This window comes from Alligator mississippiensis, chromosome 2 (assembly GCF_030867095.1).
Source record: "Alligator mississippiensis isolate rAllMis1 chromosome 2, rAllMis1, whole genome shotgun sequence".
Classification (NCBI taxonomy): Eukaryota; Metazoa; Chordata; order Crocodylia; family Alligatoridae; genus Alligator; species Alligator mississippiensis.
In genome coordinates this window covers 190,399,587-190,422,117 of record NC_081825.1, presented here as the reverse complement: position 1 = coordinate 190,422,117, position 22,531 = coordinate 190,399,587, and the positions used below count along the sequence as shown (strand labels likewise).

The 22,531-nt window shown below is 47.1% G+C and overlaps 1 protein-coding gene across 1 annotated transcript in view; it reads left to right on the top strand.

Moving 5' to 3' along the window:
* PTPRJ (protein tyrosine phosphatase receptor type J) overlaps window positions 1–22,531 on the top strand; it is a 142,032-nt gene that overhangs the window by 99,414 nt on the left and 20,087 nt on the right. Inside the window, exons 6-14 of the mRNA XM_059722601.1 lie at window positions 443–709; window positions 2,058–2,324; window positions 3,673–3,939; window positions 6,532–6,804; window positions 11,149–11,421; window positions 11,878–12,150; window positions 13,185–13,466; window positions 19,238–19,369; window positions 22,264–22,474. Of these exons, the coding sequence (XP_059578584.1) occupies window positions 443–709; window positions 2,058–2,324; window positions 3,673–3,939; window positions 6,532–6,804; window positions 11,149–11,421; window positions 11,878–12,150; window positions 13,185–13,466; window positions 19,238–19,369; window positions 22,264–22,474 (2,245 nt within the window). The remainder of the gene's footprint in view (window positions 1–442; window positions 710–2,057; window positions 2,325–3,672; window positions 3,940–6,531; window positions 6,805–11,148; window positions 11,422–11,877; window positions 12,151–13,184; window positions 13,467–19,237; window positions 19,370–22,263; window positions 22,475–22,531) is intronic.

Below are 22,531 nucleotides of genomic sequence, written 5' to 3'. Positions count from 1 at the left end.
AAATCCTACAACTGTCTATGCCAGTAAATCTTAGAAATTCACACTATGTTGCTTGTCGTCTTGGTCCCATGTACTTGTTTACATAAGAAAAGTACTGTAAGATTGCAGTGCATTTGGTTATGGTTATGGATTTATCTTTCCATTATAAAAATTGCTTGGTTCCAAAAACATGCTGCATCACCAAATTGAATGTGAGAAATATAGTCTCTAAAGTGGAGCCAGTGTCATATCCATGACAGCACAGGTGTTTGGGTCTGGCTAAGGTGGATTTGGCACGCACCTGAAAAGACACATGCGAGAAGGTGCACATAAGCAGTGTCTCAAATATCTACCAAAGAGGCATCAGCACTGATGGTGAAGAGAGTTTTGCTGGATGCAGGTCCTCTGGGTTATGCTAAATACAACTGATGTGTATACGTGTGCTTGTTTTTTCCTTAAACAGAGCCCAGTCCAGTTTTTGACATCCAGGCCATAGATATCAGCACAGACTATGTGAATTTAACATGGAAGAACAATGATTCAGATGCTGATAATTATACCTATATGATCCTCGGAGACAGTGCTTCATTTCCAAATATCACAATATTCCAAGAGAGGCAAGCTGTCATTACAGGCTTAAAACCTGGTACTCTTTATAACATCACAATATATCCACTAGCGCCTGATAATGCAACTAAAGGAGATGGAAATTCCACAATTGTGTATACTAGTAAGTCATAGAAACTCACTCTGTAGCTTGCTTGCTATTAAACACGTCCATTCTTTTCTTCCCATGCTCCTTTAGGCTCAAAGAAATATGAATGCACTTATGTTCCAAAGCTGCTATATATTAATCTTCTTGCTTTTGTTGTACCAAAAAGATTATAGTTCCATTAGAATAAAAAGTTGGTTATGAAAGCATGAGGGACCACCACAATACACATGAGAAAAGAGTTCATTATATAAAGCCATGTTGAGTCTATATCTTGAGTATAGTGTGCAGTTCTGGCCACCCCAAAAGCGTATACTGTAACTAGAAAAATAGAGAAAATGGCAAAATAGATGCAGAACATGGCTTCCATATAGGGATATGCTAAAAAGGCTGGAACTCTCCAACTTAGAAAAGAGACAGCTGAGGGGGAATCTAATAAGAGTCAGTAAATCTTGAGTGTTGTGGAAAAAAGTGAGTGGGAAACAGTTACGTACTGTGTCTCATGGTAGTAAAACCAGAGGTAGCCAGTTAAATTATTGGGAAAGAAAATGAAAGGCTTTTTTACACAGTACCTCATTAACATGAATTTCTTGCCATGGGGTATCATGGAGGCTAATAGTATACTGTATTTACTCAAATCTGAAATAACTCTGAATTTAAGACGAACCCCCATTTATTCGATTCTGTATATAGAAAATGTATAAATCTCTCATAATCTGTCCTGTATAGAAACAAGTGGTGTGGGGAGGTCAAGCAGCCTGTCCCCTGCTTGTGCCTGCTCCCCCTGCCTTCCCCCTGGAGCCTCAGTCCCCCCTCTCCTCTGCAGCCCCTGTTCCCCTTTTTCCCACAGCCTCTGCTCCCACCTCCCTGTGCTTACGTTTGCTGTGTGTTCGCAGTCTCTATGCCCATTTTAGCCTGAGGCACTAAGCAAAGGCCTGGCCCAGCCCTTGTAGCAGCCATGCAGGCTGTGCACTGCTGCTATGGGAATGGACTGGAGCCATGCTCAGTGCCCCAAACTGGTGTGTACAGAGCCTGATGGTGCAGAGCAAGGGTAAGCAGGGGAGGGAGAGGAGAAGCGGGGAAGCAAAGGCTATGGGGGGCGAGCAGGTGAAGACAGTGGGAATAAAGGCAGCAGGCAAGAGCACATCATATGGAGGCAGTGAGGGGTGGGTGAGGAGGAGGGAGCAGACAGCAGCTGCAGCTATGGCCAGACCCTGTATAGGGGCTGGAGCCTGAACCACAGCAGCTGTCTACCCCCTCACTACCCTCATACTTGATTCTAAGTTGAGGTTCTTCTACCTCCCCCAGCCATGTTATGCTAAATACAACTGATGTGTATATGTGTGCTTGGTTTTTCCTTAAACAGAGCCCAGTCCAGTTTTTGACATCCAGGCCATAGATATCAGCACAGACTATGTGAATTTAACATGGAAGAACAACGATTCAGATGCTGATAATTATACCTATATGATCCTCGGAAACGGTGCTTCATTTCCAAATAGCACAATATTCCAAAAGAGGCAAGCTGTCATTACAGGCTTAGAACCTGGTACTCTTTATAACATCACAATATATCCACTAGCGCCTGATAATGCAACTAAAGGAGATGGAAATTCCACAATTGTGTATACTAGTAAGTCATAGAAACTCACTCTGTAGCTTGCTTGCTATTAAACACGTCCATTCTTTTCTTCCCATGCTCCTTTAGGCTCAAAGAAATATGAATGCACTTATGTTCCAAAGCTGCTATATATTAATCTTCTTGCTTTTGTTGTACCAAAAAGATTATAGTTCCATTAGAATAAAAAGTTGGTTATGAAAGCATGAGGGACCACCACAATACACATGAGAAAAGAGTTCATTATATAAAGCCATGTTGAGTCTATATCTTGAGTATAGTGTGCAGTTCTGGCCACCCCAAAAGGGTATACTGTAACTAGAAAAATAGAGAAAATGGCAAAATAGATGCAGAACATGGCTTCCATATAGGGATATGCTAAAAAGGCTGGAACTCTCCAACTTAGAAAAGAGACAGCTGAGGGGGAATCTAATAAGAGTCAGTAAATCTTGAGTGTTGTGGAAAAAAGTGAGTGGGAAACAGTTACGTACTGTGTCTCATGGTAGTAAAACCAGAGGTAGCCAGTTAAATTATTGGGAAAGAAAATGAAAGGCTTTTTTACACAGTACCTCATTAACATGAATTTCTTGCCATGGGGTATCATGGAGGCTAATAGTATACTGTATTTACTCAAATCTGAAATAACTCTGAATTTAAGACGAACCCCCATTTATTCGATTCTGTATATAGAAAATGTATAAATCTCTCATAATCTGTCCTGTATAGAAACAAGTGGTGTGGGGAGGTCAAGCAGCCTGTCCCCTGCTTGTGCCTGCTCCCCCTGCCTTCCCCCTGGAGCCTCAGTCCCCCCTCTCCTCTGCAGCCCCTGTTCCCCTTTTTCCCACAGCCTCTGCTCCCACCTCCCTGTGCTTATGTTTGCTGTGTGTTCGCAGTCTCTATGCCCATTTTAGCCTGAGGCACTAAGCAAAGGCCTGGCCCAGCCCTTGTAGCAGCCATGCAGGCTGTGCACTGCTGCTATGGGAATGGACTGGAGCCATGCTCAGTGCCCCAAACTGGTGTGTACAGAGCCTGATGGTGCAGAGCAAGGGTAAGCAGGGGAGGGAGAGGAGAAGCGGGGAAGCAAAGGCTATGGGGGGCGAGCAGGTGAAGACAGTGGGAATAAAGGCAGCAGGCAAGAGCACATCATATGGAGGCAGTGAGGGGTGGGTGAGGAGGAGGGAGCAGGCAGCAGCTGCAGCTATGGCCAGACCCTGTATAGGGGCTGGAGCCTGAACCACAGCAGCTGTCTACCCCCTCACTACCCTCATACTTGATTCTAAGTTGAGGTTCTTCTACCTCCCCCAGCCATGTTATGCTAAATACAACTGATGTGTATATGTGTGCTTGGTTTTTCCTTAAACAGAGCCCAGTCCAGTTTTTGACATCCAGGCCATAGATATCAGCACAGACTATGTGAATTTAACATGGAAGAACAACGATTCAGATGCTGATAATTTTACCTATATGATCCTTGGAAACGGTGCTTCATTTCCAAATAGCACAATATTCCAAAAGAGGCAAGCTGTCATTACAGGCTTAGAACCTGGTACTCTTTATAACATCACAATATATCCACTAGCGCCTGATAATGCAACTAAAGGAGATGGAAATTCCACAATTGTGTATACTAGTAAGTCATAGAAACTCGCTCTGTAGCTTGCTTGCTATTAAACGCATCCATTGTTTTCTTCCCATGCTCCTTTATGCTCAAAGAAATATGCATGCACTTATGTTCTAAAGCTGCTGTATATTAATCTTCTTGCCTTTGTTATACCAAAATATATTTCCATTAGAATAGAAATTTGGTTATGAAAGCATGAGGGATCACCACAATACATGTGAGAAATTAGCTCATTATACAAAGCCCTGTTGAGTCCATATCTTGAGTATGGTGTGTAGTTCTGACCATTCCATCTCAAAAAGGGTATACTAGAACTAGAAAAGTAAAGAAAACAGCAAAATAGATATAGAACGTGGCTTCCATATAGAGATATGCTAAAAAGGCTGGAACTCTCCAACTTGGAAGAGATAGCTGAGGGGGAATCTAAAAAGAGTCTTTTCAATCTTGAGTGTTGTGGAAAATGTATGAGTAATGGTTATGTACTGTCTCGTGATTAGTAGCACAAGAGGCAGCTGATGAAATTATTAGGAAAGAAAATGAAGATTTTTTTTTTTCCGTACTACCTCTTTAACATGTGAATTCCTTTCCATGGGATATCGTGGAGGCTAATAGTATGTTGCATTTACTCAAATCTGAGATGACCCTGAATGTAGAGACAGCCCCCCAGTTGTTAGATTCTATACATGGAAAATGTAAAAATCTCTCGTAATGTGTCAGGTATAGAATCTATTTTTGTCTTGAATTCTTCCTCCTCACTGCTGCAGGAGGAGGCAGGTAGTGGGATGCAGGTGGTGTGGGGAGGTCTAGCAGCTTGCTACCTGCTTGTGCCTGCCATCCCTGCCTTCTGCCTGGAGCTTCAGTTACCCTTTCCCCCTCCACCTCTCTCTATCTCCTGCCCCCTTCCCTCCCAGTCACTGTTACCCCTTTCCCCACAGCCTCTGCTCCCAACTTCTCCCCCACTTATTTTAGCTGTGTGCTCGCAGTCTCTATCCCCATTCTAGCCTGGGGCACTGAGCACAGGCCTGGCCCATCCCTTGTAGCAGCCATCCAGGCTGTGCACCGCTGCTATGGGGCTGGATTGAGACCGTGCTCAATGCCCCAAACTGCAGTGTATACAGACCCTGATGGTGTGGAGCAAGGATAAGAGGGTAAGGGACAGGGGGAGCAGGAGAACAGAGGTTGTGGTGATGGTGAGGGGTGTGGGCAGCAGGGAAAGAGGTGGCAGGTGGGAGAGCAGCATGCAGAAGCAGTGCAGGGTGGAGGGGAGTTTGGGGCAGGCAGCAGCTGCAGCTATGGCCAGACCCTGATCCTGAACCACTGCAGCTGCCTGCCCTCACTGTCCTCATGCTGGTTTCTAAATTGAGGTGTGTCCCCCCCCGCCACCATTTTATATCAGGAAGCGTATCTTAGAATCGAGTAAATATGGTAAATGTATAGAATAAAAAGGGGTGGGGGGTGGAGGATCAGACAAATTTATGAAAAATGGGTTCATCAGGGCCTATCGAATATAGCAGTGAAGAACATGATGTACAAGTGTTATCTGAGGATACTTTATAATATGGATAAATACCTATTTCAAAAATTCTTCTAAAGAATCAGCTCCTAGACATTGTTAGAAGCAAGATGGTGAGTTTGATGGGCCTTTGTTCTGACTCAATACAACAGTTGTTACTGAATATACCTCAATCCAAATCAACATTGAATTTAAGATGCCCCCACCCCGCAGTTGTTAGTTTAATATACATGGAAAATTATAACGTTTCTATAATTTCTCATGTATAGAAGATAATCACTGGAGGGTCATATTACATTTGTCCCCCTAAAGCAGTGGTGGGGGGCAAGGTACCAGACTCTGCCCTTTGCCTTATTTGTCCCTGTGCTTGAGCCTGCCATCTGTTTCTTCCCTTCCCCACCCTGATGGTGGCTGCAGTGTTTCACTCCCTATTCCCCACTACCACTTACTTTCTGGGTGGCAGCAGCTCTAACTCTGGATCAGGCAGCAGTGGTCCCAGCCCATTCTGGGGAAAAGCAGTGGTAGCAGCTCCAGGCTCCATCAGATGGGGCTAGAGGGGCTGGAGCTGCATCTTATGGTAAGCAGGGGGAGGGGAGGTAAGGCCAAGTGACCAGGACTGGCCAGGCTACATGGTCTGTCCCACCAAGCACAGCACACGTTTCCATGTGCACCCTCCCGCTTTCACATGAGCTACCCCGGACTGGGGAAAGTAATTGCTCAACTCCAACTTTGGTCCCTAAGCTTGGGCAGGATCTGTTGCTGAGCCACCACCTGCCTTTGGCTGGTGCTTAAATCTCTCATGAGGCTTTTTTTTGTCCTCATGGTGATTGTGTTTGGAAAAAACTTTGTCTTGGATTTGAGTAAATACAATACGTTCTTATATTCTTGTAGTCATTGCTATGTGCACCGTGGGCCAGATTCTTGGGTCTGGTCAGGATACTCAAAATAGGTCAGAGAAGGTGCACATATACAGCTTTTGCAACAAGGTTTCAGCACTAAAGGGGGAAATGTTTTGTGGGAGGCAGATCCTCCATGTTCTGTAAATAACACTCATGTGTTATGTGTGTGCTTGCTTTTTCCTTAAACAGAGCCCAGTCCAGTTTTTGCTGTCCAGGCCATACATATCAGCACAGATCAAGTGAATTTAACTTGGAAGAACAATGATGCAGCTGCTGCTAAGTATACCTATGAGATACAGTTTTTCAAAGATGGAAATTTAACTGTCTGGCCTGAGAAACCCCAAATCATGGGAGCTGTAATTACAGGTTTAGAACCTGGTACACTCTATAACTTCACAATATATCCACTAGCGCCAGATAACACAACTAGAGGAGATGGAAATTCCACGAGCGTCTACACCAGTAAGTCATAGACACTCACCTTGTAGCTTGCTTGCTATTAAATACATCCGGTCTTTTCTTCCCATATTCCTTTATGCTCAAATAAATATGCATGCACTTATGTTACAAAGGTGCTGCGTATAAAACTTCTTGCCTTTTGTTCAGTGGTCTCCAGCCTTTTAAGGTTGGGGATCACCTTTTGGAATTTAAAAGGAACCTAAGACCTTCCCCCCCCCTTTCCCCCCTCCCCAGCAGGTAAGTCTGTGGGGAGGGAAGGGGAGAGAAGAAAGGGCAGGGGGGCACATAGAGGCCCCAGCCCTAGCCCCACTCCCTCCCTCCCCACTGGGGCCTCAGTCTGCCCCCTGCCCCAATGGTGCTGTGGGAGGGAGTGGGGCCAGGGCAATCCCGCCATGTGCCCCCTGGATCTGCATGTGGGGTAGGGTAGGCTGGCACCAGGGCAGCATGGCACTGTTCGGCAAGGATGTTTGGTTGCACTGCGCTCGGACTGGGCGGCGGTGGTGGCAGTGCTGAGAGCGGAGCCACAGGGAGCTACAGCCACCCCAAAATTCACTATAGTCCCCCCCAGCCCAAGCGCAGCACAACCAAAGACCCCTGCCAGGAATAGTGCCACGTCAACCCGGTCCTAGCCTACCCTGCCTCACCCTGTGTGCAGATCCAGGGGCATGCACACACTCCTGGGATGTGTCCCCCCGCCTCTCCCTGCACCCCTGGGCAAGCCGCTTGCAGCTCTATCCCCCTGCCCGGCCCCTGTCCTGGCCCCACTCCCTACTTCACAGCTGCTGCAGCCGCTTGCACTGCCTCATGGTTGGTGGGTGGCATGTGCCCCCTCGATCTGTGTGCAGCAGATGCATGTGATGTCGGGCCACTCCTGAGCCAGCTGTATCAGCATCCACCTCTGCCGAGTACAGATGGGGTGGGGGGGGGCACAAGCTGCCTTGGGCCTCTGCTGGGGTGCACACAGTGGCGGAAGCCTCTCCCCAACCCTTGGATGAGCTACCCAGCCAGGGCCCCACTTAGCTTATGGGCTTCTGCTGCACTCTGCCCCTCACTGTGGGGATCTCGATCTAGCTCCCACCCCTTCCCTTCCCTTTCCCCACCGACTGACCTGCTGGGGAGGAAACTGTGTGTTCATGCATGTGTGTGCTCAGGCCCCCAAGCCCAGGATCAACTGCAAGAGGCTCTGTGTTGGTGACCACTGCCCGGGTTGTACCAAAAAGATTACAGTTCCATTAGAATAAAAGTTTGGTTATGAAAGCATGAGGGATAACCACAACACATATGAGAAATTAGCTCATTATACAAAGCCCTGTTGAGTCCATATCTTGAGTATGGTGTGCAGTTCTGGCCACCCCATCTCAAGAAGGGTATACTAGAACTAGCAAAGAGAAAATAGTTAAATAGATGCATAACGTGGCTTCTGTATAGGGAGATGCTAAAAGAGATAGCCCAAAGGGAGCCAGGTTGGCAAGGGGTGAACAGCCACCAGGGAGCATCACAACTACCCCTGGAATGAGCACTTGCTACACACGGCCTATTGAATATAGCAGTAAAGAACATAACCTACAGGTGGTACCTAAGGATACTTCATAAGATGGATCCATACCTATTGCAAATACTGTTCTAAAGAATCGGCTCCTTGACATTTGTCAGAAGCAAGATGCTGGGTTTGATGGAATTTTTGGTCTGACCCAGTACAGTGGTTACCAAATTTACCTGAATTGAAGACTAGTTAGAATTTAACACCACTGTCCCCAATAATTAGATTCTGTACATGGAAAATTATAAACATTCTATAATTTTCCATGTATAGAAGGTATATAGAAGGTAATTATTGTAGGGTTCTTTCAACTTGTCCCCCTAAAGCAGTGGTGGAGGGCAAGGGGCCAGACTCTACCCCTTGCTGTGCCTGTGCCTGCCATTTGTCTCTTCCCTTCCCCACACCTTGTGGCAGCTGCACGCTTACACTCCCTACTCCCTGCTTCTGCTTACCTGCTGTGTGGCAGCTCTGGCTCTGGAGCAGTGATTAGTGGTCCCATCCCTGTGCAGGGAAAAGCAGTGGTTGCAGCTCCAGGCCCAACCAGGTTGAGGCCAGAGGGGCTGGAGCTGAAAGTAAGTTGGGGGGGAGGAAGGTAGGGGAAGCAGGCCAAGTGACCAGGTGGAGGGCAGGTCACATGATCTCTCCTACCAAGCACACCATGAGTTTCCATGCGAGTCCTTTCCCTTTTGCATGAGCTACCCCAGACTGGGGCAATTAGCGGTTCAGCTTTAGCTCCAAGCCTGGGGCAGAATCTGGAGCTGAGCCACCGCTTGCCCTGGGCTGGTGCATGAATCTCAGGTGAGGTCCCCCCCATGATGCTTGTGGGGAGAAAACCTTGTTTTGGATTTAAATAAATACAGTATGTTCTTAAATTCTTAGTCATTGTCATATGCACCTTGGGCCAGAAATTTCATGTCTTGCCAAGCTGCTCAAATCAGAGATGTCCGAGAAGGTGCTCATAGACAGTTTTTCAGTAAGGTTTCAGCACTAAAGGGGAAGTGTTTTGTGGGAGGCAGCTCCTCCGAGTTCTGTGAATACAATTAATGTGTTATATGAAATGTGTTATATGAAAACATTTTGAATCATCAAATTGCATGTGAGAAATATAGTCTTTAAAGTGGAGCCAGTGTCATCTTTGTGACAGCACAGGTGTTTGGGTCTGGCCAAGTGGAGCTGGCACACACCTGAAAAGAGAGGTGGGAGAAAGTGTACATAGGCCAGGGGTGGGCAAAATACGGCCTGTGGGCCGGATCCAGCCTGCCAGGTCATTCTATCCAGTCCGTGGGGCCCTTAAAAAAAAATGTAGAAAATTAATATGCATTTATCTGTCCTTGGTTCCTGTCAAAGATGACAGGGATCAGGGTCACTAGGACCCAGGGGAAGCCCTGGTGGACTCCTGCAACAGCAGGACCCATCTGGCCTAAAGCTGGAAGCCCCAGCAGGGGCTTCTGGCCTGGGACCATGTGGCTCCTTGTGCCTGCACTGGCGTGGGAAACCCAGGTGGGGGTGGGGGGAAGGGCAGGGGAGGACCATGTGCAGGGAACAAGCTAGTGTTGAGCGCAGCAGAAAAGCAGCCCTGCCCCGTGGCCTGTGTTCCCTGCTGCAGCCACTCGCAGCCCATGTGGGGCTGTCTGGAGCAGGCCCTGCACGGGACGCTGGCTGGGGGGCGGGGGAGGGGGCCGCTTTTCCCTGCGCTCAGCACCAGCTTTTAACCCGGCCCTGCTCCGGGCTTACCCGTCGGGGTTGCACCGCAGCAGGAACACCTGCGGGGGGCCCCCCCCCCCCGGCTCCCGCCACGCTGGGCAGTCTTTGCTGCTCCTGCCTGCCTGGAGCTCCTACACTGGGCAGCACAGAGGCAGCCGTGGCAGCCTCACCACAGCCTGCCACGGTGCAAGCTCTGGATGCACAACAGCAACAAATGCCGCCTGGCATGGCAAGCCGGAGGTCGCTTTCCTCTGGGTTAAGCAGCTGCTGCCGCCACGGCGCAACACTGATGGGCAAGCCCAGAGCTGGTGTGGGGCCCAGGCTGGCAGCAGGGGTGGGTTACAAGCTGGTGCTGAGCGCGGGGAAAAGTGGCCCCTCCCCCCAACGTGGCTGACACCATGCACTGCAGCCACTCGCAGCCTGCGTGAGGCTGCCTGTGTCTGCTCAGGACAGTCCTGCATGGGTTGTGAGTGGCTGCAGCAGGGAGCACTGGCCGCAGAGTGGGGGTGGGGCCACTTTTCCCCCATGCTCAGCACCAACTCATTCCCTGCTGGTAAGTGTGGGGTCAGGGCTGCATGCTGCCCCCGCCTGTACCGTGGGGCTGAGGGGGGCACTGTGAGTGGGTGCAGGAGCCAGTGGGAACGTGGGGCCCACACTGGTGTCCCGGGGCCAGCGCAGGCAGGGCCCAGAGCAGGGCAGCAGGAGTACAGGGTCCCTGCCGGCAGGACCTCTGTGGACCTGGGCCAGCTCCCCACTCTCCCTGCTGGTCCAGCCCAGCCTGGCTCCACAGACCCCTACCAGCCTGAGCTCCTTTCTGGGTCCCACCGGTGCTGGCCTTGAGACATTGGTCCCAAGATGGTGAGCGGGGGCAGGCACCTGTCAAGATGCGGGGCTAACCATGCGGCCCTTGACAGCTTGCCAAAACTGGGTTTACTGGCCCTCTGCCTGAAATAATTGCCCACCCCTGACATAGGCAGTGTCTCTAATGTCTACCAAAGACACATCAGCACTGATGGTGAAGAGAGTTTTGCTGGAAGCAGATCCTCTATGTTCTGTAAATAGCACTCATGTGTTATGTGTGTGCTTGCTTTTTCCTTAAACAGAGCCCAGTCCAGTTTTTGCTGTCCAGGCCATAAATATCAGCACAGATCAAGTGAGTTTAACTTGGAAGAACAATGATGCAGCTGCTGCTAAGTATACCTATGAGATACAGTTTTTCAAAGATGGAAATTTAACTTTCTGGCCTGAGAAACCCCAAATCACAGGAGCTGTAATTACAGGTTTAGAACCTGGTACACTCTATAACTTCACAATATATCCACTAGCACCAGATAACACAACTAGAGGAGATGGAAATTCCACGAGCGTCTACACCGGTAAGTCATAGGAACTCACCCTGTAGCTTGCTTGCTATTTAACACGTTCCCCTTTTCTTCTTGGCCCCCATATACTCCCTCTGTGGTCATGGACTAGTTTACATAAGAAAGGTACTATAGATTATTGCAGTGCATTTGTTTGTGTAATAAAGGTTTATGTTTCCATTAAAAAACATTGGTGATGGAAAATGTCTTCAGGACCAAAACTGCATGCAAGAAATATAGTCTCTTAGGTGGAGCCAGCGTCATATTTATGACAGTGCAGGTGTTTGGGTCTGGCCAAGTGGACTTGGCACGCCTGAAAAGAGGTGGGAGAATGTGTACATAGGCAGTGTCTCAGATGTCTGCTAAAGAGACATCAGCACTGATGGTGAAGAGAGTTTTGCTGGGTGCAGTTCCTCTTGGTTATGCTAAATACAACTGATGTGTATGTGTGTTTGTTTTTTCCTTAAACAGAGCCCAGTCCAGTTTTTGACATCCAGGCCATAGATATCAGCACAGATTATGTGAATTTAACATGGAAGAATGACGATTCAGCTGCTGATAATTATATCTATGTGATAGAGATTTTCAAACATGGAACTTTATTTCCAAGTAACAAAACATTCCCAAAGAGAGAAGCTGTCATTACAGGCTTAGAACCCGGTACATCTTACCACTTTAAAGTATACCCACTAGCACTGGATAACAGGACACGGGGTTACCCAAATTCTACAAGTGTCTGTACAAGTATGTCATAAAAATTTATGCACGTACCTTTTCTCCCTTGTCTTTCTTTGCTCCTTCCCTGTACACCTATTTGTTTATGTGCTGTATATTTTCATCTTGCCTTTGCATATCTGGTATAATAGTTTGTCTTTTGAAAACCTGTGACGTCATTGGATTGTCATATGCGAAACTGGTTTATTTTCCACTAAGCCTTCATTTCACATCTGCAGTTTGTGTTGCGAACCCTCTCTTCCCCCTGCTCTGCAAACAGCACATTTCCTCTTAGTCTGTGTCCCCCACCCCCCAAATTTCCAGAACAGCCACTGTTTTCCCTCTGCCTCTGGTAGCCATAAGAGGTGCAAATCATGGTCCAAGTCTGACATTCAAAATAAACCTGAGAAGAGAGATGGGGAAGTGATGGCTTATTTCTTCCTTTAAATTCAGCATAAAGTGCTCAATTCAGTTTAACTACTATTTAGTGCAACCTAGGGATATCCTGGAGGGACTATATTGAAAGCTATTAGTGACCTAAACATGTAGCTCAGGGGTGCAAAACTCATCTGGGGGCAAGATGAGGGGCTTGGGCCTGTTCTGTGAACCAGATTGGGCCCACAGTCCTGCCTCGGGTGTTAGAACCAACCCACAGGCCAGTCCAGAACAGGTGCCTCATGCAGCATGCATCTCAGACTGATGCCATGTGCTGCTTGCAGCGTGCACCCCTTGTGCAGCCTGCACTGGGCCCGGCCCAGCCTGGTATGGCATACGGCGCACAAGGCCCATCTGTGGCATGTGTTGCATGTAGCATCCGCACCGAATTGGCCTTGTGGGTTGGTTTCAGCACATGGGGCCAGTCTGTGGGCCTGATTAAGACTGGCCTTGGATCCAGCATGTGGGGCTGGTCCAGCACAGGTGCTGCATGCAGCATGTGCCCCTGACAGCATGTAATGGTTCCAACTCCAGCACTGTGTGCAGCCTGTGCCAGACAGAGCTTCTGTCCCAATGATGTAAGTAGATTGCAGATAACCATACTGCTCCATCTTCTCCCTTTTTTGCAGATGCTGCACCACCGCATGAATTTAAGTGTGAACAAGTGCCTAAAAAGCCTGAATTAAAACTAAAATGGCTATGTCCTCTTGGCAATAATTCTGGCTTCCGCATAAAGATATCTAATGGCATAAGGAGTAATGAAAGTTCGGTTTCATCTTGTAAATCAGGAAATGTAGAAAAAAGTATAGACAACTTAACTTATTACACCACATACTATATTAACATTACAACCCATTCATGTGGGAAAGACAGCCTTCCAGAGCAAAGAACATGTGCTACAAGTATTACTGGTGAGTATGAAAGTTTGAGGTGGGGGTTGGGAGGAAGTATATGGGTCACAAAAAAAAAAAAAAAAAAAAAGAGTTCTATGATTCCATGATTTTCTAAATCTTTAGAAGTAGAGTTGGAAGGGACCTTTTGGAGGTCATTTAGTCCAATTCCTGCCAGCCAGAGATCCCAATCCAAGCCATCCTATACAAATCCAGTGTCTAACCTATTAGTAAAAGTACACAATCAACCCTGATGCAACCACAAGAAATAATACCTTATCTTGCCACAGGTAAGGTCAGGAGGCAATGGTAGCCAGTATCCTGCAGCTACAAGGGTATTGAAATACACTCAAGATCCCAGGAAGAGGACTATGCTTCTTCCTGCCCCTACTCCCCTCCCAACAGAGAAGGGAAAAGATCCCCACAGTCTGTACCAGTCTGAGACCACATCTGGAGTATTGTGTCTAGTCTTGGGGCCCCCACTACAGAAAGGATGTAGACAAATTGAAGAGAGCTCAGTGGAAGGCAATGAGAATAGGGGCTGGTACACATGATTTCTGAGGAGAGGCTGAGGGAACTGATCTTATTTAGTCTGGAGAAGAGAAGACCGAGAAGGGATTTAATAGCAGCCTTCTACTACCTGGAGGATGGTTTAAAAGAGGATGCAGCTAGACTGTTTTCTGTGGTGGTAGATGACAGAACAAGAAGCAATGATCTCAAGCATCAGCAAGGGAAGTTTAGGTTAGATATTAGGAAAAACTGTCTCACTAGGAGGGTAGTAAAGCACTGGAACAGGTTACTCAGAGAGGCTGTGGAATCTCCATCCTTGGAGATTTTTAAGACCTGGGTGGACAAAGCCTTGGCTGGGATGATCTAGTTTGGGGTGGTCCTTTTTTGAGCAGGGGGTTGGCCTAGATGACCTCCTGAAATCCCTTCCAACCCTAATTTTCTATCATTCTGTGACTGTGAGGTAGAATTCTTTCCTGGCTCCAAATATTGCAGTCATATTTGGGGTCTGACCTTGAGTGGAGGGGCAAGACCCTCTGGCCAGGAACCTCTGGGTTTCAGTCTCAGCAAACACATTATCACATCCCAGTCAAAATCCCCAGCCGTGGCTGCTACCAACACCTAATATTTCTGAGGAAGGTGAAAAAAGCCCCTGACATGTAGCAACAGAAATGGAAAGTATTTCTTTCCAGCCCCATGTGGCAGCCAACAAATCCGAGAAGCATGAGGAATCCCCAGAAGAGAGGATAGGCACAATGAAGAACTTGCAGTGTTAAACAGTGAATCTGAAAATTCAAGTCATGAGTAAAATGCCTTATTTCCCTACAAATCCCATGTGAGCCACAAAAGAAAAGTGTATAGAGCCAGTGTATATATGAAGTGTATATAACAGGAACAGGCAATTATTTCTGGCAGAGGGCCGCTTACCAAGTTTTGGCAAGCTGTCGAGGGCTGCATGAGTGGCCCCACCCCTGGCTGCTGTCTTGGGACCCCCTAACCTCTGACCTTTGCCACAAGAAGTCCCTCCCCTTGCCCCTGGAACTACTCCTTAGGGGAGAAAAACCCAAATTATATGCTAAAAATCAAACACCCATAATAATATATTTTCATTTAATTAAAAAAAAAATTGTCCTGATTTGTGTGCATTTGTGCTCTAGATGTAGAAGTGATTGCATAATAGCTTAAAATGCAATCTTATTTGTATTTTGTGTTGGGTGTGCAGGGTTGGTGGGGGAAGTATGTATGGGTGGGTGGCTATGAGGTTTGTAGGGAGGTGTGTGTGTGTGTGGGGGGGAGGGGGGGGAGGCATGGGAGCATGGTGCAAAGTGGCCAGAGGGTGAGCAGAAAAGTGGGGAAAGTGGTGGCCGGGGGGAGGTGAAGCGAACAGAAGCGTGGGACATACACTGGTGTCCCAGGGCCAGTGCTGGCAGAGCCCAGAGTGGGATGGCAGGAGTGTGGGGCATGGGCTGGCAGGGGTCTGTGGAGTGGAGCTGGGCTCTGTCAGCAGGGAAAGAAGGGAACCCACTTGGCTTCATAGAACCCCCGCTGGCTGGGATCCCGTGCTCCTGCCGCCCTGCTCTGGGCCTGCGGGTGCTGGCCCGGGTCATGAGCATGGGCCCTGCGCTCCCACCCAGTTGTCACTGGCTTCCACGTACCTGCTTGTTCCCAATCCCTCCCCACACCAGCCCCACGGTACAAGTGCATGCAGCCCTGCCCAACCCCGCGCTCGCCCGTATAGGATGAGCAGTGGGGGCGCAGAACAAACTGCTGCCCAGTGTAGGAGAAAAGTGGCCCCTCCCCATCCCCATGGCTGGAGCTTCCTGGTGCAGCCACGTGGAGCTGTTCTGTGTCTCCACCATGTCACTGCTGCCTCTGGGGTGCCCTTTGGGGCAGCACTGGCAGCAGAGAGCAGGCACAGACTGCCTGTGTGGGCTGCAAGTGACTGCACCAGGGAGTGCTGGCAGCCGGATGGGGAGGGGCCGCTTTTCTCCAGCGCTGAGCAGCAGTTTATTCTGTGCCCCAGCTGCTCAGCCTGGGACCTGCACTAGCTCCGCACTTGCCCATCAGTGTTGAGTGGCAGCAGCAGCTGGGTGCAAACTGCTGCTTGGGGCCTAAGAAAGTAACCACTGTCCTTGCTGCTGCCAGGCAGTGTTTGCTGCAGTCACCCAGAGCCCGTGCCATGCTAAGCTGCGGTGTGGCTCTTTCACCACCACTTCTGTGCTGCCCAGCGTAGCAGAGGTGGCTGTGTGGAGTACCTGCACTGAGCAGCTCACAAGTGGCGTGGCGGCGCTCAGCATGGGAGAAAAACGGCCCCTCTGTCTCCCGCTGCCGGTGCTCCCTGGTGCAGCCACTTGCAGCCCACATGGGTCTGCCTTTGCCTGTTCTCCGCTGCCACTGCTGCCCCATGGGGCAGCCCAGAGGCAGCGGTGATGCAGCAGAGACACAGGACAGGCCCGTGTGGCCTCCGGGTGGCTGCACCAGGAAGTGCCGGCCACAGGGAAGAGGAGGAGCTGCTTTTTTCCCCACACTGAGCACCAGTTTGTTCCATGCACCCACTGCTCAGCCCAGATGGGCGAGCGTGGGGTTGGGGCTGCATGTGCTCATCCCTGCCTGTACTGAGGGGCTGGGGCAGGGGGAACTAAGAGCGAGTAGGTGCATGGGAGCCAGCGACAACTGAGTAAGAGTGCGGGGCCTGCACCTGTGTCCCGGGCCAGCGCTGGCGAGGCCCAAAGTAGGGCAGCAGGAGCCCAGGGTCTCAGCTGGCAGGGGTTCAATGGAGCTGGGTCAGCCTCCCCCCTCTACCTGCTGGCACAACCCAGCCCAGCTCCATAGACCCCTGCCAGCCCATGCCCCACACTCCTGCCTCCCCACTCTGGGCCCTGCCAACGCTGGCTCTGGGACACAGGTGTGGGCCCTGCACTCCTGCATGCCACTCTCTTCCACTGTCCCCTGCCCCCCACCACTGTTTTCCCCACTTTCCTGCCTGCCTCCCACTCCGACATCACGTGGCTCCCAGTTGTATGGCCGGACCTGGGGACTCAGCAGAGGCTGGCCTGGCCCGACCCTCAGGACTGGGGCAGTCACTTGGGCCTCCCTTGCCTCCCTGCTCTCCCTCCCTGCCCTCCATTCTTACCTGAATTTCCCGCATCGGCACAGGGAGGCATGAACAGTCCCACGGTCCCAGGCCAGAAGCCTGTGCCAGGCAAGGGCTTCCAGCTGTGGGGGTGGGGCTGGGCGGGCCTTGCTGTTCCGGGGTCCTGCCATGGCTTCCTCTGGGTCCTACTGCTCTTGGCTCCTGTCATCTTTGACAAGCAGCCAGGGGCAGATAAATATTAATTTTCTAAATTTTTTAGGGGCCCTGTGGGCCGAACATAATGGCCTAGTGGGCCATATTTGGCCCACCCCTGGTATAGAACTAATATCTGTATTATGGGCATTCTTTTTCTTATAGTAGCATTGGACTGAAGTCATAGCCATGATGGTCCAGGAATAGTTTGAGAGGCAAGGATTTTGATGGGTAGCATCTTTTATTGGCAGTCCATAGAAATGCATTGCAGTTGAAAGCTCATCTATCCCAATAATATCCCCCCAAAAATTATCAACCACACAAATCCTTGCTCCTTTCACTTTCTCATGCATCAATTTTTATCTGCATGGACACTATATATGTTTGCTTGGTTAGATTTTAAAGCTCCCCTGCTGGAGTATTGACAGAAGTACATTTAAAGCACTTCAAATCTCACTTTCATTTGGAATATAAAACTGATGTTCATGATGGTCCAGAAGTTGAGAGTGGCCAGAATTTCTTCGGGTGATATTTTTCATTGCGTATTGGGATAGGGTTAGGCAAGATTTTGAATGCAAGACATTTTTCATCAGAGACCTGCAGGCTGCGTTTGGGATCAGGGACCTGATGAAGAATGTCTTGCATCTGAAAGGTTGTCTAACTTTATCCCAACCATACAGTTGGTGCAATGAAAGATATAATACCCTAAGAAATCCTTCCCTCTTGCATTTTTATTTGAAACTGTTTTAATTTGTAGTCTATCGGTAATGTAAAGCCATACTACCTGCACCCAGAAGAATAGTATCAAGATTTGTTGGAGCCCGAATTTTTGTGACAGTCCTTAGCTGAGGGTTCAGTGAGCAGAGATGTCATCATATCTCAGTTGCTATTCCCCAGAGTCTTCTATAAAAAAAATACTTCAGAGTTATTCCTGTTTCATCTAGGGTTATTTCTGATTTTGATTTGTGGAACTATAGCATTGTATATCATCTATCCACCAGTTTTTCATCACATTTTCAAGTTTGTTAAAGCACAAGAATAATACTGTATTTACTGGATTTCAAAGCAAGGTTTTCTCCTGTTGAGGTGGTGGGAAAAGGTCCTCATCTTAGTACTGAGTAGGAGATAGGGTGGGTGGGGCAGGGGTCAGGCAGCTGCTTCAGCTGTGCTCTGCCCCAACCCACCATCCCTGCCACCTCTGCACTCTATGCCTCTTCCCTCCCACCTGCAGCCTTGGGCCCCCGTCTGCCACCTACCACCACTGGAATGGGGTTGGGCTGTAGCCATGCTCCACACCCCCGGTTGGAGTGAGGACAGAGCTTGCCAGCACAGAGCAAGGGTAAGCAGCAGGGAGGGTAGGGGAAGGTCTGTTGGAGGAGTAGAGGATGTCAGAGTGGGAGTGGGGGTAAGGCAAGGCTGGGGGACCTGAGACTGCAGGGGGGGAGCAGAAGTGGCATGGTTTAGAGATGGAGGGGAGAAGGAGAGGCATGGGCCTGAAGCTGTGGGGTGAAGGAGGGGCAGGCACAAGGGGAGGCAGGTGGTGGGGGACAAGCTGTCTGCCCATCTACTGCCTCCCTCACCACCTGCCCCCCTGACGTTGCTTTTCCCATTGCAGTGGTGGTACGGATGAATGTAAGATGATACTCCAATAATTAGATTCTATAGATAGAACATCATAACAAATTTATATTTTTTTTATATATAGAATCTAATTATTGGGGGAGTCAACTTAAATTCTGGGTTGTCTTGGATTTAGATAAGTACGGCACATCTTGTGTATGCCCTTTAAGTGCCACTGAAATGCGCTGAATGAGGGGGTTGTGCCCTATAGACAAGTTGCAGTAATATGAGACCATAGAAAATGGTAGGCTTTCTCTTTAACATTTTTTCAGGGCATTTGGAGAAAATAGACTTTTCAGCATATCATGCTTTCTCCATAGCAAACTTCTTTCTCTTTAATTTGTAGTAAGAGTCTAATTGATATTTTCTCTGCTTCTAGACCCTCCTGCTCCAAGTGCACCCCCTGCAATTACAGGAATTGATCACAACTCGTTTGAAGTTCAGTTTAGTCCGTTTAAGTCTGAACATGGACCCTTAAAGGCCTATGCAGTCCTAATCACAACTGCTAATGGTAAGATGACATTGTTACACTGTTCTGAGGTGATGCTATAACCTCCCAGGTGTGTGCTTCTGAAAATCGGACATCATCATGTGTGTATCCAACAGCATAGACTTTTTTTTTTAAATGAACTCGTAGCTTTGCACATTATTTTACAGTCCTAACAGATGGTAAATAGAGAGGGGAAGTTACCCCTAATACTTGCAGTCACAATTCAAAAACTTAGGGTGAAGTGGTGGCCCCAAACAATGTCACAACTCTTACTAATTTCATAAGGCTACAGTTGAGCTTCTGCCTAAAATATTCCAGTTTACTCAGGCTTCTCACAAGAGCAGGTTGCCACAGTGCTGTGTGTGCCACTTCCATATTTGGTGTGCCTGTAACCCCAGCCACAAAAGTGCATGGTGTAATTTGTTTTTTATAGAACGATTTTAGGGACTAGTAAAAACCTTCTGAACTTGGAATGTTTTGTCTATTTCTTCCCGTCACCACCAACCCCCTTCCAAAAATATAATCAAATATAAAAGTAAATAAATAAATAGGACTCCTCTCCAATTTTAAATTTGTTAACCATGGGTGGGTTATCTTTATGGATGAAATGCAGGAATAGCATTGTTGGTGTCATGCTCAGGAATGCTGAATATAAGCAACCTGCTAGAGATTGCTACGAACCTCTTTAAAAGGTCAAACCAAAGAAAATCATTTAAATGAATAGCTACAGTGTTAATTCAGAAAATTGGGGAGGTGGTTCTTTGCAATTTGATGTCAATTAAAATCTTGTTTCAGTCCTGAAAAAGCTTAAAGAAAGGCAGCCTACGCAGTACATTTCCCATGTGCAAGGTTTCTACTGACTTCCTTATCCAGGATAATGATCCTTCTACTTATTGTTTTTTGTTTTAACAGTGAGCATGCATTTCCCAGCAGTTTGGGTGTAGCTCTTCCCTCTCTATTTTTGTTTAAATACATGTTCTGCAGAGAGTGGTAATGTAGCTGTATTCAGTTGTGCAACACTGATTGTTATATTAGCAATGGTACTGGAATAGCTTCTTGGATTCCATTATTTACAGTCTGTGTTAATCAACTGTTCCAAAATTGCTGTTTTAACATGGTGTCTTATCAACATGTTTGAATTTTTTTTCATACAGTTCTAACTAGTAACATCAAATCAGGATTATATTTGAAGTCTGTTCTCCCTTTTTTGACACACAGCCAAGAAAACAGATTTTTCTAAGTGTGATTGATGAAACTGAAATATAGCCAAATTTTTCAACTTCAGATTTATGCTTTACTGCAAAGGGAAAAATTAGGAAAAGGCATGAGTCAGTTAATAATATGGTACAGTTAATAACAACACGGCTACTTAACTTGCAAATACTATTACCTTATTGCACTAGTACGTTTGGGGTAGGGTTCTGTTATTTGGGACAGTACTGTAATTCATTTATTATTGTTTTTCATCCGTATCTCAAATACGATAATACAAAGCAAAGTGTGTTTCCAAGGGACTGTGTTAATTTTTTCTCTCTTATCCCAGGATCTTAAAAAGTCAATGAGAGCTTTGCCCTTGGTTTACAGAGAAATGTAGAATCCAGCACAATCTACTTCTGTTGTATACACACGCCCAGCTTTACACCTCACTCCTGAAACAGCTTTTTGTAGAGTCTGTAATCTTTTTTAGAGATTGCACTAATACTATATTTTCTATAAGGAGAGGGGCATTTTTAAAACAGCGATGAGTGGGGTGTGAGCTATGCCCTCCTCATAACGCTTTGAGCTTTTAACTGAGTGTGCTATTGAGTTGTCTCTGACAGCTAGCAGTTCAAACTGCTTTGATACCCCAGAGTTTTTACGTGTCTCATTTCCATAATCTGCCTTAAAATTCTAGGATTTAGTTTTTCCTTGACAGAATCATGGAGCAGGAACAGGGAGAAATAGCCTAATGTACTTAGACAATCTGGCTTCCTGTTTGATGAGGCTTATTTATTCAGTGTTACCACTTCACCCTGGAATATTGCATCATTAGATTAAAATGATGTTTGATTTGATTTGAAATGTGCTTGAATGACATAAAAGCATTGCTGTCATCAAGCATTAGGAGTCTATCTGTCACAGTAAATAGTTCTTCTGAGTCTTATGGGAAAAAATGCCTAGTTCCGTGTAAGCTCCCATTTGGTATTATGTTGACCATTGCTTATAATCATTCACAACAGCCAATAAAGATGATAAAAACAGCTCTCAAAATTCTGCCTATTGAGATTTATGTGCTGAAGACCTTGCCCTCTAAGAGCTTGTCCTCACTAGAAAACAAGGTCCTATTTATTTATTAACAGACTGCTTCTCAAGATCATGTTCTGACTCACTGTGAAACACCATTTTGTGGGCAATAAACTAGGCACAGGTTGTGATGAACATCCTGTTGGCTGATTATGGGGACACTTCAGGTTTAATCTTGATTAGCTGACATGTTACCAAACTCAGTTTGCCCCTTTCAAAACAGTCTGAATGGTTTCAACACACTATGCTTGTTCAAATGCCTTCTCGAGTTCTTGTTCTAACTTGACAATCTGTCTAGTAAATCACTGGATTCTCTGTATGGACAATTTCATTATGACGTGCCTTTTGTGGACTAGTTGATGTTTGCAACATCCGATCTGCCACACACATTACAATTGGAAAAAAAAAAAAGGGATATTAAAGCAGCCAGTGACTTTTTCTGGGAGCAAAAGCAGTTAAAATAAATTGCTTTACAGTAAAAAGAGTAGAGTGTTCTCAGACTTTAATTTTAGGCAGTACCCTAGGAATAGTCAGAATCTTATTCAATATTTTACTACAGTTGCCCTCTCAGTTATGTTGTTTTTACAGAAATGTAATACTTGATGTATATGTTGTCTCTTGTCTTTCATAAGATAACCAGCCTTCAAAATATAACCTGAACTTGACATACAATGACTTCAAGAAAAAAAAAACACATACCTATGTAACATATGTTATGAACATTGAACATACAAGGGCTTCTCTCTCAACCTCCGGAAGTCAGCCTTACACAGTTGTAGTAGGAAATGCGAACACCACACATGCTTATTACAATGGACCACTGGAGCCCCTTGGTTTATACAGGTATTTATTTCAATTCATTATTTTATTTCCCTTGTATACATATGAAGTCTAAATAGT